The sequence below is a fragment of the Myotis daubentonii genome, chromosome 1, assembly GCF_963259705.1.
Source record: "Myotis daubentonii chromosome 1, mMyoDau2.1, whole genome shotgun sequence".
Taxonomy (NCBI): domain Eukaryota; kingdom Metazoa; phylum Chordata; class Mammalia; order Chiroptera; family Vespertilionidae; genus Myotis; species Myotis daubentonii.
In genome coordinates, this window is record NC_081840.1 from 221554762 (window position 1) to 221566945 (window position 12184).

Below are 12184 nucleotides of genomic sequence, written 5' to 3' on the forward strand. Positions count from 1 at the left end.
GTGCTCTTAATTAAAAATAGTTATTTTAAAAATTTTCCTGGGCTACCTCAAATCCTTTCTGAAAGGTAATGAAGAGCCCTGACCGGTTTGGCTCGGTGGATAGAGCATCAGCCTGTGGACTGAAGGGTCCCGGGTTCGATTCCAGTCAAGGGCATGTACCTTGGTTGTGGGCACATTCCCAGTGGTGGGTGTGCAGGAGGCAGCTGATCGATGTTTCTCTCTCATCGATGTTTCTAACTCTCTATCCCTCTCCCTTCCTCTCTGTAAAAAAAAAAAAAAAAAAAAAAAAGGTAATGAAGAATAAATGCAGCATTATTCTCAGCATCATTCCCCTCTTCCTTTCTCACCTGTTTCTCCGGGTCCGTCATCATCATCATCATCATCATCATCATCACCATCACCACCTCTATACCACAGTAGAACCAGAGGTTTAATATCTGCCATGGGTCCTGATGGTTATCTCAAGGAGACCTCCTATTGAATATTAACAGCTTAACTAAGCTGGAAGCCAGTAATGGGACCCCGAGACATGCAGGTCACTGGAGCAGCTAACAGTGACATAAATACGCTTTACAACCTGACTGGCACTAGAGAGCCGTTTCTTCGTTAAAATCAATCAGGGTAATGACGTTCTTTAAGTTAGGCACCATCTCAGTAACATACTTAATTCATACCTAGGAGAAAATCCTGAAGAATACTTGAGCTTCAATAACAACATCAGCTGCTGTTACTATTATTTAGTCCAGTTTGGACGACTTGTCGGTTCCTGTAGTTCTCATTTCTATCTTAGCTGTACCCAAACAACTGCCTCACTTGCTGCCTCATCCACACTCTGCCTGTAATTCTTGCTTTTCTGGTGATTAGAATCAACAAGAGTGCCCCCTGTTGCTTTCTGCTTGAAAGAGAAAAAGTGTGGAGAGAAGTCCGGAGGGATCTAGATTCCTTGGTTTTTCTAAAAAAAAAAAAAAAAAAAAAAAAAAAAAAAAAAGGCATGAATTATTTAATAAAGATATTTACCTTTTGTTATATTTTTTATCTTACTTTACTATAGAATGAGATGCTCCAAGCACTTTTCATAGAATTTCCAGCCTCATTTTACAAATGAGAAAACTGAGTCTTGGAGAGGCTAATAATTTGCTCATGGGCATATAACTTGAGACGGAATTGAAATCTTAACCCAGGAGATTTTAACTCCCAGACACATAAATATCCTGCCTTCAGTGTTATCTTATTCTCCTACTACAGTGAAATGAAATATCATTACGTTTAGTTTATGTAGTTATCTTCTGTGTTTCATATGCTACCACATCAAATTCATGAAATTTACTGATGATTTTGGTCTCATTCGGATCAGAATTCCAAACATATACTATACAAGGGTGGGCAAAGTAAGTTTACAGCAGCGAGTAGGCAAAACACAGAGTTTATCCGGCTCTTGTAATCATCATAACCTGCATGCCTTTTTCCATATGAACAACTGTGAACCTCCTTTTGCTCAGCCCTTGTATCGAGAAGAACAAGAACTATTTCTGTCTCTTAGAACAGATGACATTTAACTTTTCATTGTTATTAATGTGGCATTTTCATCCTTTGGCCTTTATCTGTGATAGAGTGCGTTCCCATGCATTTTCATCTGATCCCGGCCGTTGAGTGTGACAGGTGGGAGAGCAGGTGCGTGAGGCCTTCTGACCCTTCTGTGGCTGCAGTGGCCGTTGGGGAATGGGGTCAAGGGGAAGTACAATGCTTTCTCATGCCAGCTGTGGGTTTGGAGCTCTCTGTGTGTCAGATTTCAAGAATACTTTTCACTCTAGTGTAATGTTTTATGCACTGCTCTCCCTTTTGTGCCCTTTTTGCCGCTGTGGAGGATTCAGAACTGCTTCTGTAACCCAGCCACACACGCCTACAACATTTTATCATCCCCTACGCTCGGGAAGATGTTGGCATCATTTCCTTTCCCTTAGTTCTTTGCCATTTAGGATGCAGCAATGAAGAACATAGGTTTTTCTCAACTTAAAGGCAGTCACTCGAGTTAACTGCATACCTTCTTAGAGATATTTCTTGTCTTACAATTATTAACACATTAAATTCCATTACTGGCATTATCAGGTGAGCCATAGCAAGGGTTTTTGATCTTATAATAATTACTAGAGGCCCAGTGCACAAATATTTGTGCACTCGGGAGGGTCCCTCAGCCCAGCCTGTGCCCTCTCGCAGTCTGGGACCCCTCGGGGAATAACCACCTGCTGGCTTAGGCCCACTCCCCGGGAGATCGGGCCTAAGCTGGCAGTCAGACATCGCTCTGGCAGCCCGGGAGCCCTCAGGGGATGTCCACTTGCCAGCGGGGAGCAGGCCTAGCTGCAATCGAACATCCTTAGCACTGCTGAGGAGGCGGGAGAGGCTCCCACCACCACCGCTGTACTGGCAGCCGTCAGCCTGGCTTGTGGCTGAGCACAGCTCCCTCTGTGGGAGCACACTGACCACCAGGGCGCAGCTCCTGCATTGAGCGTCAGTCCCCTGGTGGTCAGTGTGTGTCATAGTGAACAGTGATTTCCAGTCACTCTGCTGTTAGGGTCAATTTGCATATTACCCTTTTGTTATATAGGATAGAGGCCTGGTGCATGGGTGGGGGCTGGCTGGTTTGCCCTGCAGGGTGTCCCGGATCAGGGTGGGGGTCCTGCTGGGGTGCCTGGCCAGCCTGGGTGAGGGGCTGATGGCTGTTTGCAGGCTGGCCAAGCCCCCAAGCGGAGACCCTCACCCCATTAGGGTGTGGCCAGCCTGGGTGAGGGGCTGATGACTACAGGCTGGCCACAGCCACCGAAGCTCCCAGTGGAGGCTGGCTGGAAGCAGTTATCTGGGATTTATTTAATTTCTATAATTGAAACTTTGTTGCCTTTTGCGGAGGCCACAGCCGGCCAGAGCAGGCGCGAAGCTTGGCTTCCTCCTCCTGCTTGTTCCAGCTCTGTAGCTGCCGGCCGCCATCTTGGTTCGTTTAATTTGCATATAGTCACTCTGATTGGCTGGTGGGCGTGGCTTGTGTGTGGTGAAGGTATGGTCAATTAGCATATTTGTCTTTTATTAGTGTAGATAGCTTTTCGGTAGCCAGCAGACCTCATGTTAGATCATCATAAAGTTTCTACATTTAAAATTTTTAAAACGTATAAAACAGAAAGTCTGTTATTTTGAGAATCCGTTAACACTTTCTTAGAGTAGAAGCAGTATTTTCCTGTGGTTTTTCTTTCAAGTTTTTGCAGCCAATGGGGATTTATTTGGTGAGAGTCAGAGAGCCTCTTTACCACATCATCTCTTTTATCCTATTTATTTTTGTATGAAAATTTGATATAATAGCAAGTAAAAATAATCGACAAAAACTTAACCAAATTATTCCAGCTACTCTGAATTTCCTTTGAGAGATGGTAGATATTATTATAAACAGCTGATCTGCTACATAAACAGCTGATCTGCATATTCAGTAGTTGACATATTGGAGTCCCTGCCCTTCTTCATAACTTCAGAAATAAGAGCTTCTGCTAGAATTAAATTCACCCCACACCTGTTTAGTAGGAATCAGTGCTGAGGATGCTAATGGTCCATGAATTGTGCAAACAGGCTCGGGATTCTGCAAAGCCTCAGTATCGGCTCTTCCTCATTCTCTGTCAGTTGATGCTATTAATTTCTTGGGTTTGGGGAAAATGCCCTTTGAGAATGTGTGAGTCCATTAAAACTGGGTGCTTGAATTAAATTCCATTACTCTTCATCTTTATTACTCTGCTTATTTCCTTCATTGCAGTTGTAATCTAAAGCGCTTTTTTGTTGTTGTTGTTGTTAATCTTCACCAGAGGATATTTTTTCCCATTGATTTTTAGAGAGAATGGAAGGGGGAGAGAGAGAGAGACTGAGAGAGAGACATTGATTGGTTGACTCCTGCACACACCCCGACAGGGGGTCAGGGATTGAGCCTGCGTGTGAGATACATGCCCTTGACTGGAATTGAACCTGTGACCCCTCAGTCAGAGGGCTGAGACTCTAACCGCTGAGAAAAACTGGCTAGGGCCTAGAGCACTTTTGAAAAAAGTACTTATTTCATATGTTTTCTTCACTAGATTATAAGTGTGTTTCTTTCACTGCTCTGTCTCCATTCCTCAGGACAGTGTCCGGCTCACCTTGGTCCTCGGTAAATATTTAGTCAGTGAGCAAATGAATATTGTATTGCTATTGGCTTTTACACCAGGGGTTAGACTCCTCGTGAACAAGGCTATAAATATAAGTAGGACATTGAGTTGCTCCCCTGCCCTGGGGGCATTTACATTGAAAATAAAATAAGGACAGATCGTGATACACTCTGTGCAGGGCAGTGCGAGGCCAGTGAAGTATTTTTTTAATTGCATGGGTCCAGGATGAGGAGGAAGAGGCAGTTTTGCTGGACACATGGGTCCCGTTTGCATATGGACAGACTTAAAAATGCGCCTTTCCTAGCACTTCTTCCAGAACCTGTGATCTTCAAAGAGAGCCTGTATTGGGATTCAAGTGTTAGAAACAGGAGCAGTAAAGTTCCAAGGAGAGCTCACACTTGCTGCGTGTTTGCTGTGTGCCGGGCGTGGTCTTGGGAGCCTTATGTGTATCATCAGGACTTAATCTTCTCAACATTCAGGACAGATAGGAGTGTTATTGTCCCCCTTATTCACATAAAGGAGGGTACTGGAGGTTAAGCGGCCAGCACAGCTAGGGGTCAGGATTTGAAGTCTTGGTCTTCACCCCTGTACTTACTCTAGTTATTCAACCCCTTGTTCCCGGGTTTGGTGTCGGGTGTATTTCCGCAGGCCTGTCTTTGTGAAGTGGACTCTAGGTGGGATAGACTGAATTTGTTCCAAACCCACCTCAGCCCTCATAATGATACATCCTGGGAAGATTGGTGGGTGCAGAAGGGGTTGGAAGGTTCCCCTGGGATCCTGCTATGATCAAAAGACATTCGCAAGCAGCGTTGGCTTTCTGGCTCAGCTTCGGGGCCTCACACCTTTGATGCTTGCGTCTTGATTAGAGAGCTAGCCGGCTTCTAACTCCTCTGATTCCGCCCCCGGGAGTGCTTTTGCTGTTCTCTCTGCCACAGATCTCTCTCTCAGGAACATTTTGCTCAATACCAGATCCCCTGGACACTGGTACGTCTCATTAGCCCTGCACCTCCAATACATTCTCTGACATGGGGCATGCAAGTCAGCAGTAGTCAGTGGACATTCACTGGCATTGCCTGACAGATGCTTACATCTGTAAGTTATGAACCGAGTGAATAGAAAGAATCCACTAACTCAATAAAGCAAGTAATGCAAAAGTGTGCACGTGTTCGAATCCAATTATTTCATGGATTTGGGAAAGGGAAGGACGAGTTCATTTGAGGTAGAGGAAGCTACTTGTGCGAGGGCACACTCCATGGCCCTGTGTAGGCAGGAACTTCCTGTCGTTGGACATGACTAGGCTTTTGAACATGACCAGAAGCTAAAAAGCTAGACAGTGGATGTTTCTTCATAACATTACTAAGGTAACACTCACACACACACAAAAAAATGTTTCTAAATGGTTTCCCAGAGTTTAGATCTTTTTTTCCCAATATATTTTTATTGATTTTACAGAGAAGAAGGAAGAGAGATAGTTAGAAACATCGATGAGAGAGAAACATCAGTTGAGAGAGAAACATCAATCAGCTGCCTCCTGCACACCCCCTACTGGGGATGTGCCCGCAAGCAAGGTACATGCCCTTGACCGGATTCGAACCTGGGACCTTTGAGTCCGCAGGCCAACACTCTATCCACTGAGCTAAACCGGTTAGGGCGAGTTTAGATCTTTTTATTTGTGGATCATGTGATGTATTTTCCTTCCTCTTGATTAATTTGTCTCTCCTCCCACCCCCTCAATTTGAATGACACATGTGAATCTTTTCACCAATGATTTGGTGGTCATGTAGTTAACCTGTTTTGACTTAACTATCGCCAGTGGTCATAAACGAATGTGCTATTCTTTTTTAAAAAAATATATTTTATTGATTTTTTTTTTACAGAGAGGAAGGGAGAGGGAGAGTTAGAAACATCAATGAGAGAGAAGCATCGATCAGCTGCCTCCTGTACATCCCCTACTGGGGATGTGTTCGCAACCAAGGTACATGCCCTTGACCAGAATCAAACCTGGGACCTTTCAGTCCACAGGCCAACGCTCTATCCACTGAGCCAAACTGGTCAGGGCTGAATGTGCTGTTCCTACTTGAAGAGGTTTTAATGGGAAACAAGTACAGAGCCTGTTGGGTTGTCACTGGGAAATTTAGACTGCAGACCCATCTTGGTTTCTCAGGAGGATGTGGATGATGTAAAATAGCTTGTTAAGATGTTTCTTTTCTCTCCTGCTTGCCTGCCAGCTAGGGGATGTGATGGTCGACATTGCAAGCAACATCATGCTGGCCGATGAGCGAGTCCTGTGGCTGGCACAGAGGGAGGCGAAAGCCTGCAGCAGGATCGTGCAGTGCCTGCAGCGGATCGCCACGTACCGCCTGGCAAACGGAGCTCACGTGTATTCAACAGTAAGCGCAACCTGATTCTGGAATTCCATTCTGGAAAGTCCTATGCTTTACAGGAAATTTTTTACCAGGGGACTTTGTCCACATGTGGTACTTAGAATGGTGCCTTGCCTAGGAGTAGGCATGCACGTAACCACCTTAAAAGTGAAAGAGACTCTGTATTGTCCTTTGGCTCTACGGTCAATTCTGTCATCTTCCTGGGAGTGGAAGACTGGTCACTTCTTGTGCCCACTCTGCGTGGTTCTGAGATGGGAGTGATGCTGGCAGGCCCCCCAGAGGGGGGATGGCGGCTATAGTATCCACATGGCCTGCGTTTGGCAGACCCCTGAGTTCAGTCTCACTCGTGAAGTTCTTAAAATTGTTGGGCAAGTGCCCTTTTTTTCAGGTGATTTTTATGGCTTAATTTGAACATCTGTTCAGCTACAACTATTTAGACGACCACTTCCCTTCCTTTTCTTTTTTCTTTATTTTTTTGCTTTTATTTTTTAATTGAATTTATTGGGGTGGCATTGGTTAATGCCGGGGTCCAACCCCAGCAGGTCCAGGGGTCCCCAAAGGTGTGGACGGAGTTGGCGAAGAAGGAATGACACGGAGACAGCGTTCAGTTGATCAGCAACCTAGCCAGGATCTCTAGCCCGGATCTCCAGAGAGGTTCTGCTTCGGATTTCCAGCGAGGTTCTGTAGCCATGTTCCCTCGCTAGGTTCTCCAGCCAGGTTCTGTCCAGGCTCTCCAGTCAGGTTCAGTGTCCAGGTTCCAGTCAGGTTCTCCTGCCAATCTCTGTAGTCAGGTTCAGTCCAGGATCCCTTGCCATGTTCTCCCGCTAGGCTCTGTCTCTAGGCTCCGAGGCCAGTCCCTCTCCAGGATCCTCCGGCATGCTCTCTCCAGCAAAGTTCTTCTGTCTCTAGAGAACGTTCTTGTAGGTTCTGTGCCTAGGCTCTGTCTCTCTTGGTCCTGTCTTCCAAGCCCTGTGTTCTGAGTTCTGTCTCCTGAGTTCTGTGTTCTAAATTCTGTCTGTTGTTGTCTTGTTGCATCTGTATTTATACCACTTGATTCAATCCTATCAATCTCTATTACAAAGGTTAGGGCGTTTCTTATCTCCATTCCAGGGAGTAAAGATTATGTAGCTTAAGCATGATTGTTTGTAGTTAAATTGATTAACTACCCGCCTGGCACTTAGTTAAGGAGTTTCATCCCCTCCCTAACTTCAGGGGAAAATCCCTACCTGGGGATTTAACCTTTCTCGGAGAGGTGACCTTGGTTAAAACACAGCGCCAAGAAGGTGAGCAAACATATTAAGAACCATATGCTATATATGCCAGGTCCCTTGAAACAGCAAGGATGGACCTGCTCCCGGCAGGTTAATGAATTTTTTTTAAATTTTTTGATTTAACTCTGTACCGCTTTCTGTATATTGTATTGTGTGTTCACCACCCCAAGTCAAGTCTCCTTCCATCACCTTTTATCCCCCCTTTACCTTCTTCTACCTCCTCCACCCTCCTTTCCCTCTGCTAATCCCCATACTGTTGACTATCTATGAGGTTTTGTTTGTTTGTTTGTTTGCTAAATCCCATAGCTTTCTCACCCAACCCCTAACCCCTCTCCCCTGTCAGCTGTCAGTTTGTACTCAGTATCGTCAGGTCAGTCTGTTTCTGTTTTGTTTGTTAGGTTTTTTTTCCCCCATTAGATTCCCTATAGAAGTGAAACCATGTGGTACTTGTCTCTCTCTGGCTGGTTTATTTCACTTAGCATAATACCCTCCAGGTCCATCCATGTTGTTGTAAAAAGTAAGATTTTCCTCCTTTTTACAGCTGGGTAATATTCCATTGTGTAAATGTACCACAGCTTTTATTACCCACTCATTACTGATAGGTACTTGATCTGCTTCCAAATTTTGGCTATTGTAAATAATGCTGTAATGAACATAGGGGTGCATTTATTCTTTGAAATTAATGTTTTGGGTTTCTTCAGGTATATTCCCAGAAGTGGAATTGCTGGATCATTAAACAGTTGTATTTTTGATTTTTTGAGGTAACTCCATACCGCTTTCCACAGTGTCTGCTCCAATCTGCATTCCCACCGACAATGCATTAGGGTTCCCTTTTCTGCACATCCTTGCCAACAGGTGTTTGTTGATTTATTGATGATAGCCATCAATAAAAGTATGGGTTTATTTCTGGACTCTGTTCTGTTCCATTAATCTACTAGTATATGTCTGTTTTTATGCCAGTATCATGCTGTTTTGATTACTATGGCCTTGTAGTATAGTTTGATATCAGGTAATGTGATTCCTCTAACTTTGTTCTTCTTTCTCAAGATTGCTATGGCTATTCTGTATCTTTTGTGGTTCCATATAAATTTTTGGAATATTTGTTATAGTTCTGTGAATAGGAATTGCATTGAATCTATAGGTCGCTTTAGGTAGTATGGCCATTTTACTGATCCTAATTCTTCCTATCTATGAACACAGTATATGCTTCCACTTATTTATCTTCTCCAGTGTCTTTCTTCAGTGTCTTATAATTTTCTGACTACGTGTCCATATTTTACATCCTTGGTTAAATTTATCCCCAGGTATTTTTTTAAATTCAGTTATAAATGGGATTGTTTTCTTAGTTTCCATTTCTGATAGTTCAGTATTGCTGTATATAATCTTAACTGATTTCTGGATATTTATTTTGTACCCTGTTACTTTACTGAATTTACTTATCAGTTCTAGTTGTTTGTTGGAATCTTAGGGTGCCCATGTAGACAGTATAATGGCAGAAGCACCTTTGGAGTGAGCCTGTGTAAAATTTTTATCTGTGAAACCTAATGCAAAGAATTAACTAGATCACCCTGTAAAAGCAAAAAGTGATGACTATGGCATGAAGTGCTGAACAAGGTGACTTTTAAGTGTATCTCCTAAACCCCTATTGCTCTTCCTGTACTGCGATCATTAACAGGGGCCGACCCATATCTCTCGATTTTATAAGACATTTCATTTTCAGCCTACTGTTTTCTGCAAAGCGCTCTTAAAATAAATTATTTTTAATTGACTTTGGATTTATGTCTGATCCTCCACACTTGATGACTTACTCTTTTCCTCTTTATCGGTATCTTTCTACTTTGGGCTTTTGTTTCCAGCGTCTTTTATGGCACGTATCCTGTCCAGTTCTGCCATCTGGTTTTGTACAGTGTCTTTGTTCAGTAAGAATCCGAGTGTTCTCTTTTAATTTACAGTGTTTTGCATTTGAAATTTCTTTGCACGTGCTTTTTTTTCCATATTATAAATCTTTTATAACCCCTGTTTGGTTGACTTTTGAAGTATTCACCCAATATTGCTCTGGAAGCTTATGTCATCAAGGCGACTGGCTTCACTGGGATGACATGCACCGTGTTCCAGAAAGTGGCAGCTTCGGACCGCACAGGCCTTTCCGACTATGGGAGGCGGGACCCCGACGGAGGCCTGGACAAGCAGCTGAGCTTCAAGTGCAATGTTTCCAATACATTTTCAAGTCTGGCACTGAAGGTACGTTATCGCCTGTAAGCATTTCAGACCCTTTCCCGTTAGATAAGAACACTCAAAAGGGTTTGCACTGCAAAATAACCTTATTAGAAGTTATTTGTGGGGAGGGAGTATTGGTATTACTTTTGCTGTTGTTGTAAAATAAATTCAGACCAGGAAGGGATACGTGATAACTTTCTAGAGCCCAGGCATTTTCGCCCCTTGTACTCCTTGCTCCACACAAAAATATCAAAGTTGAATCTTTTACGACTGCAGTGGTAGAAAGACGAATATATTAATATTACATACTAAAACATTTTCTTTGACCTTACGTTTCTTTTTTATTGCTCCTGATTTTAAAGACATGAAAGTATCATGTGCTTTTGGCTTTGGGCCCACTGGATCTAATGGGAAATCAGCCTCGAGACAAGGCAGTTAATCAGGCAACCTGTATATCAAGATTTTTGGCAAAGAAGTCCAACGTGATATGTCTTGAGAAAATGTGTGGCTTTTTGCAGCAAGAAAAATCAAAAGCGTTTTTATTGATTTTCTTTTTTTAATTTGGGGTTTAGATGTGTTTCATTAAACTACATTGAAGCAAATAGTAGAGGTCCCTAATGGGACCACTTTTTTTTTTTTTTTTTTCATTTAGCTTGGTGTGGCCATGTGTGACTGTGTTCTCTGTAGATGTTAATTACTAAGTACTTTCTTTGGCTTGTTTCTGAAGTGTAGGTCACAGACAGTATTGCAGTCACTTAGGTGGCTGCATAGTAATTGATCACAAAGGTGTTAGGTGTTGATGCATTGTAGGCACTCAATAAACATTGAATGGGTGAGTGAATGAATGAAAGAATGAAGAGTTCATGTATTTTGTCATACCTTACCCTGGTGACCTCCATAGGGCAAGCTAGTTTGCTAAATTCAGAAACAGCCCAATTCCTCCACCACCGAGACGTTCTCAACTAGGTCAGGATGGCTGATGATTATCTATGTACTTGGTGTTGAATACTCAGAGGGAAGTTGTCATGATGCATGTGTGCTTCTGGGCTCTGTGAGCATGCGTGATGTGCCCAGCAATACTGCTGCAGGGCTGCTCCCTGCCTTATTGCATTTTTTATTGGTAAGAAAAACCACAAAAGAAATAGAAATAGCATTGCACACAAGCCCATGAGAGAAAGGTGTGTGTCCTTGAGGAGCACTTACAGTTGAGGAGTCCTTCCGGATCATCATTGGTAGAAAGAGGTAAAAAAATGGCAAAACCCTATATATTGCATCAATTACACAATCTACCCCTCTGGGTAAGAAAAGTTTCTACTTGCTAAAGTAGAAAGCTTTAAGTGAGCATTCAATTGTGTCAATTTCATACTATTCTACCCTTTTATGATCATTTTGTGTCCAGAAACCAAGAACACATTCCACTATTATTCAAGCTTCATACATGGACATGATTCAAACTGAGTAAAAGAGGAATGTATCCTTTGTGACACAAAATCAGTTTAATGTCGGCAGCTCAAAATGTTTTAGCACTTTAACAGAAAACTTTGCATTTAGTTTGCTAAACTCAGAAACTTTATACCAGGACAATTTATATTCATTGTGCCTGTGCTTTCCCCCCCCTCCCCCCCACCCCTTGAATGCTTTGAATATAGCAGTAGATAACTCAAACATCCAATAATTGATTATATTGCCCTTCAGTGAGAAAATATGCTAGCATATGAAGTTAAATCCATAAAAACGCAGTCCTTAGCAGTGTCGGAGCATCCTTGATTGCTTTCTACATGTTTCTTGAATCTCTGTCCTTCTCCATTTACTAAGCATCACAGCCTGGTTTGGATGGACTCCTATCCTGTGTTGCCCAAACCATTGTGACCTATTTTAGTCTTTGTGTCTCCAGTCAGTTCCTTACAATTTGATCCCTACCTGGCTGGTGTGGCTCCATGGTTGAGCATGGACCCATGAACCAGGAGGTCAAGATTTGATTCCTGATCAGGGCACATGCTCGGGTTGCAGGCTCGATCCCCAGTAGGGGGGTGTGCAGGAGACAGCCAATCAGTGATTCTCTCTCATCATTGATGTTTCTCTCCCTCTCCCTTCCTCTCTCTGGAATCAATTAAAATATATTTTTAAAAAATGTATCCTTCTC

General features: G+C 43.1%; 1 protein-coding gene across 1 annotated transcript in view; it reads left to right on the forward strand.

Annotated features, from left to right (window-relative positions):
- Positions 1–12184, forward strand: part of ADGRA3 (adhesion G protein-coupled receptor A3) — a 117179-nt gene that overhangs the window by 72326 nt on the left and 32669 nt on the right. Inside the window, exons 11-12 of the mRNA XM_059674384.1 lie at positions 6398–6559; positions 9862–10065. Coding sequence (XP_059530367.1) covers positions 6398–6559; positions 9862–10065 — 366 coding nt within the window. The remainder of the gene's footprint in view (positions 1–6397; positions 6560–9861; positions 10066–12184) is intronic.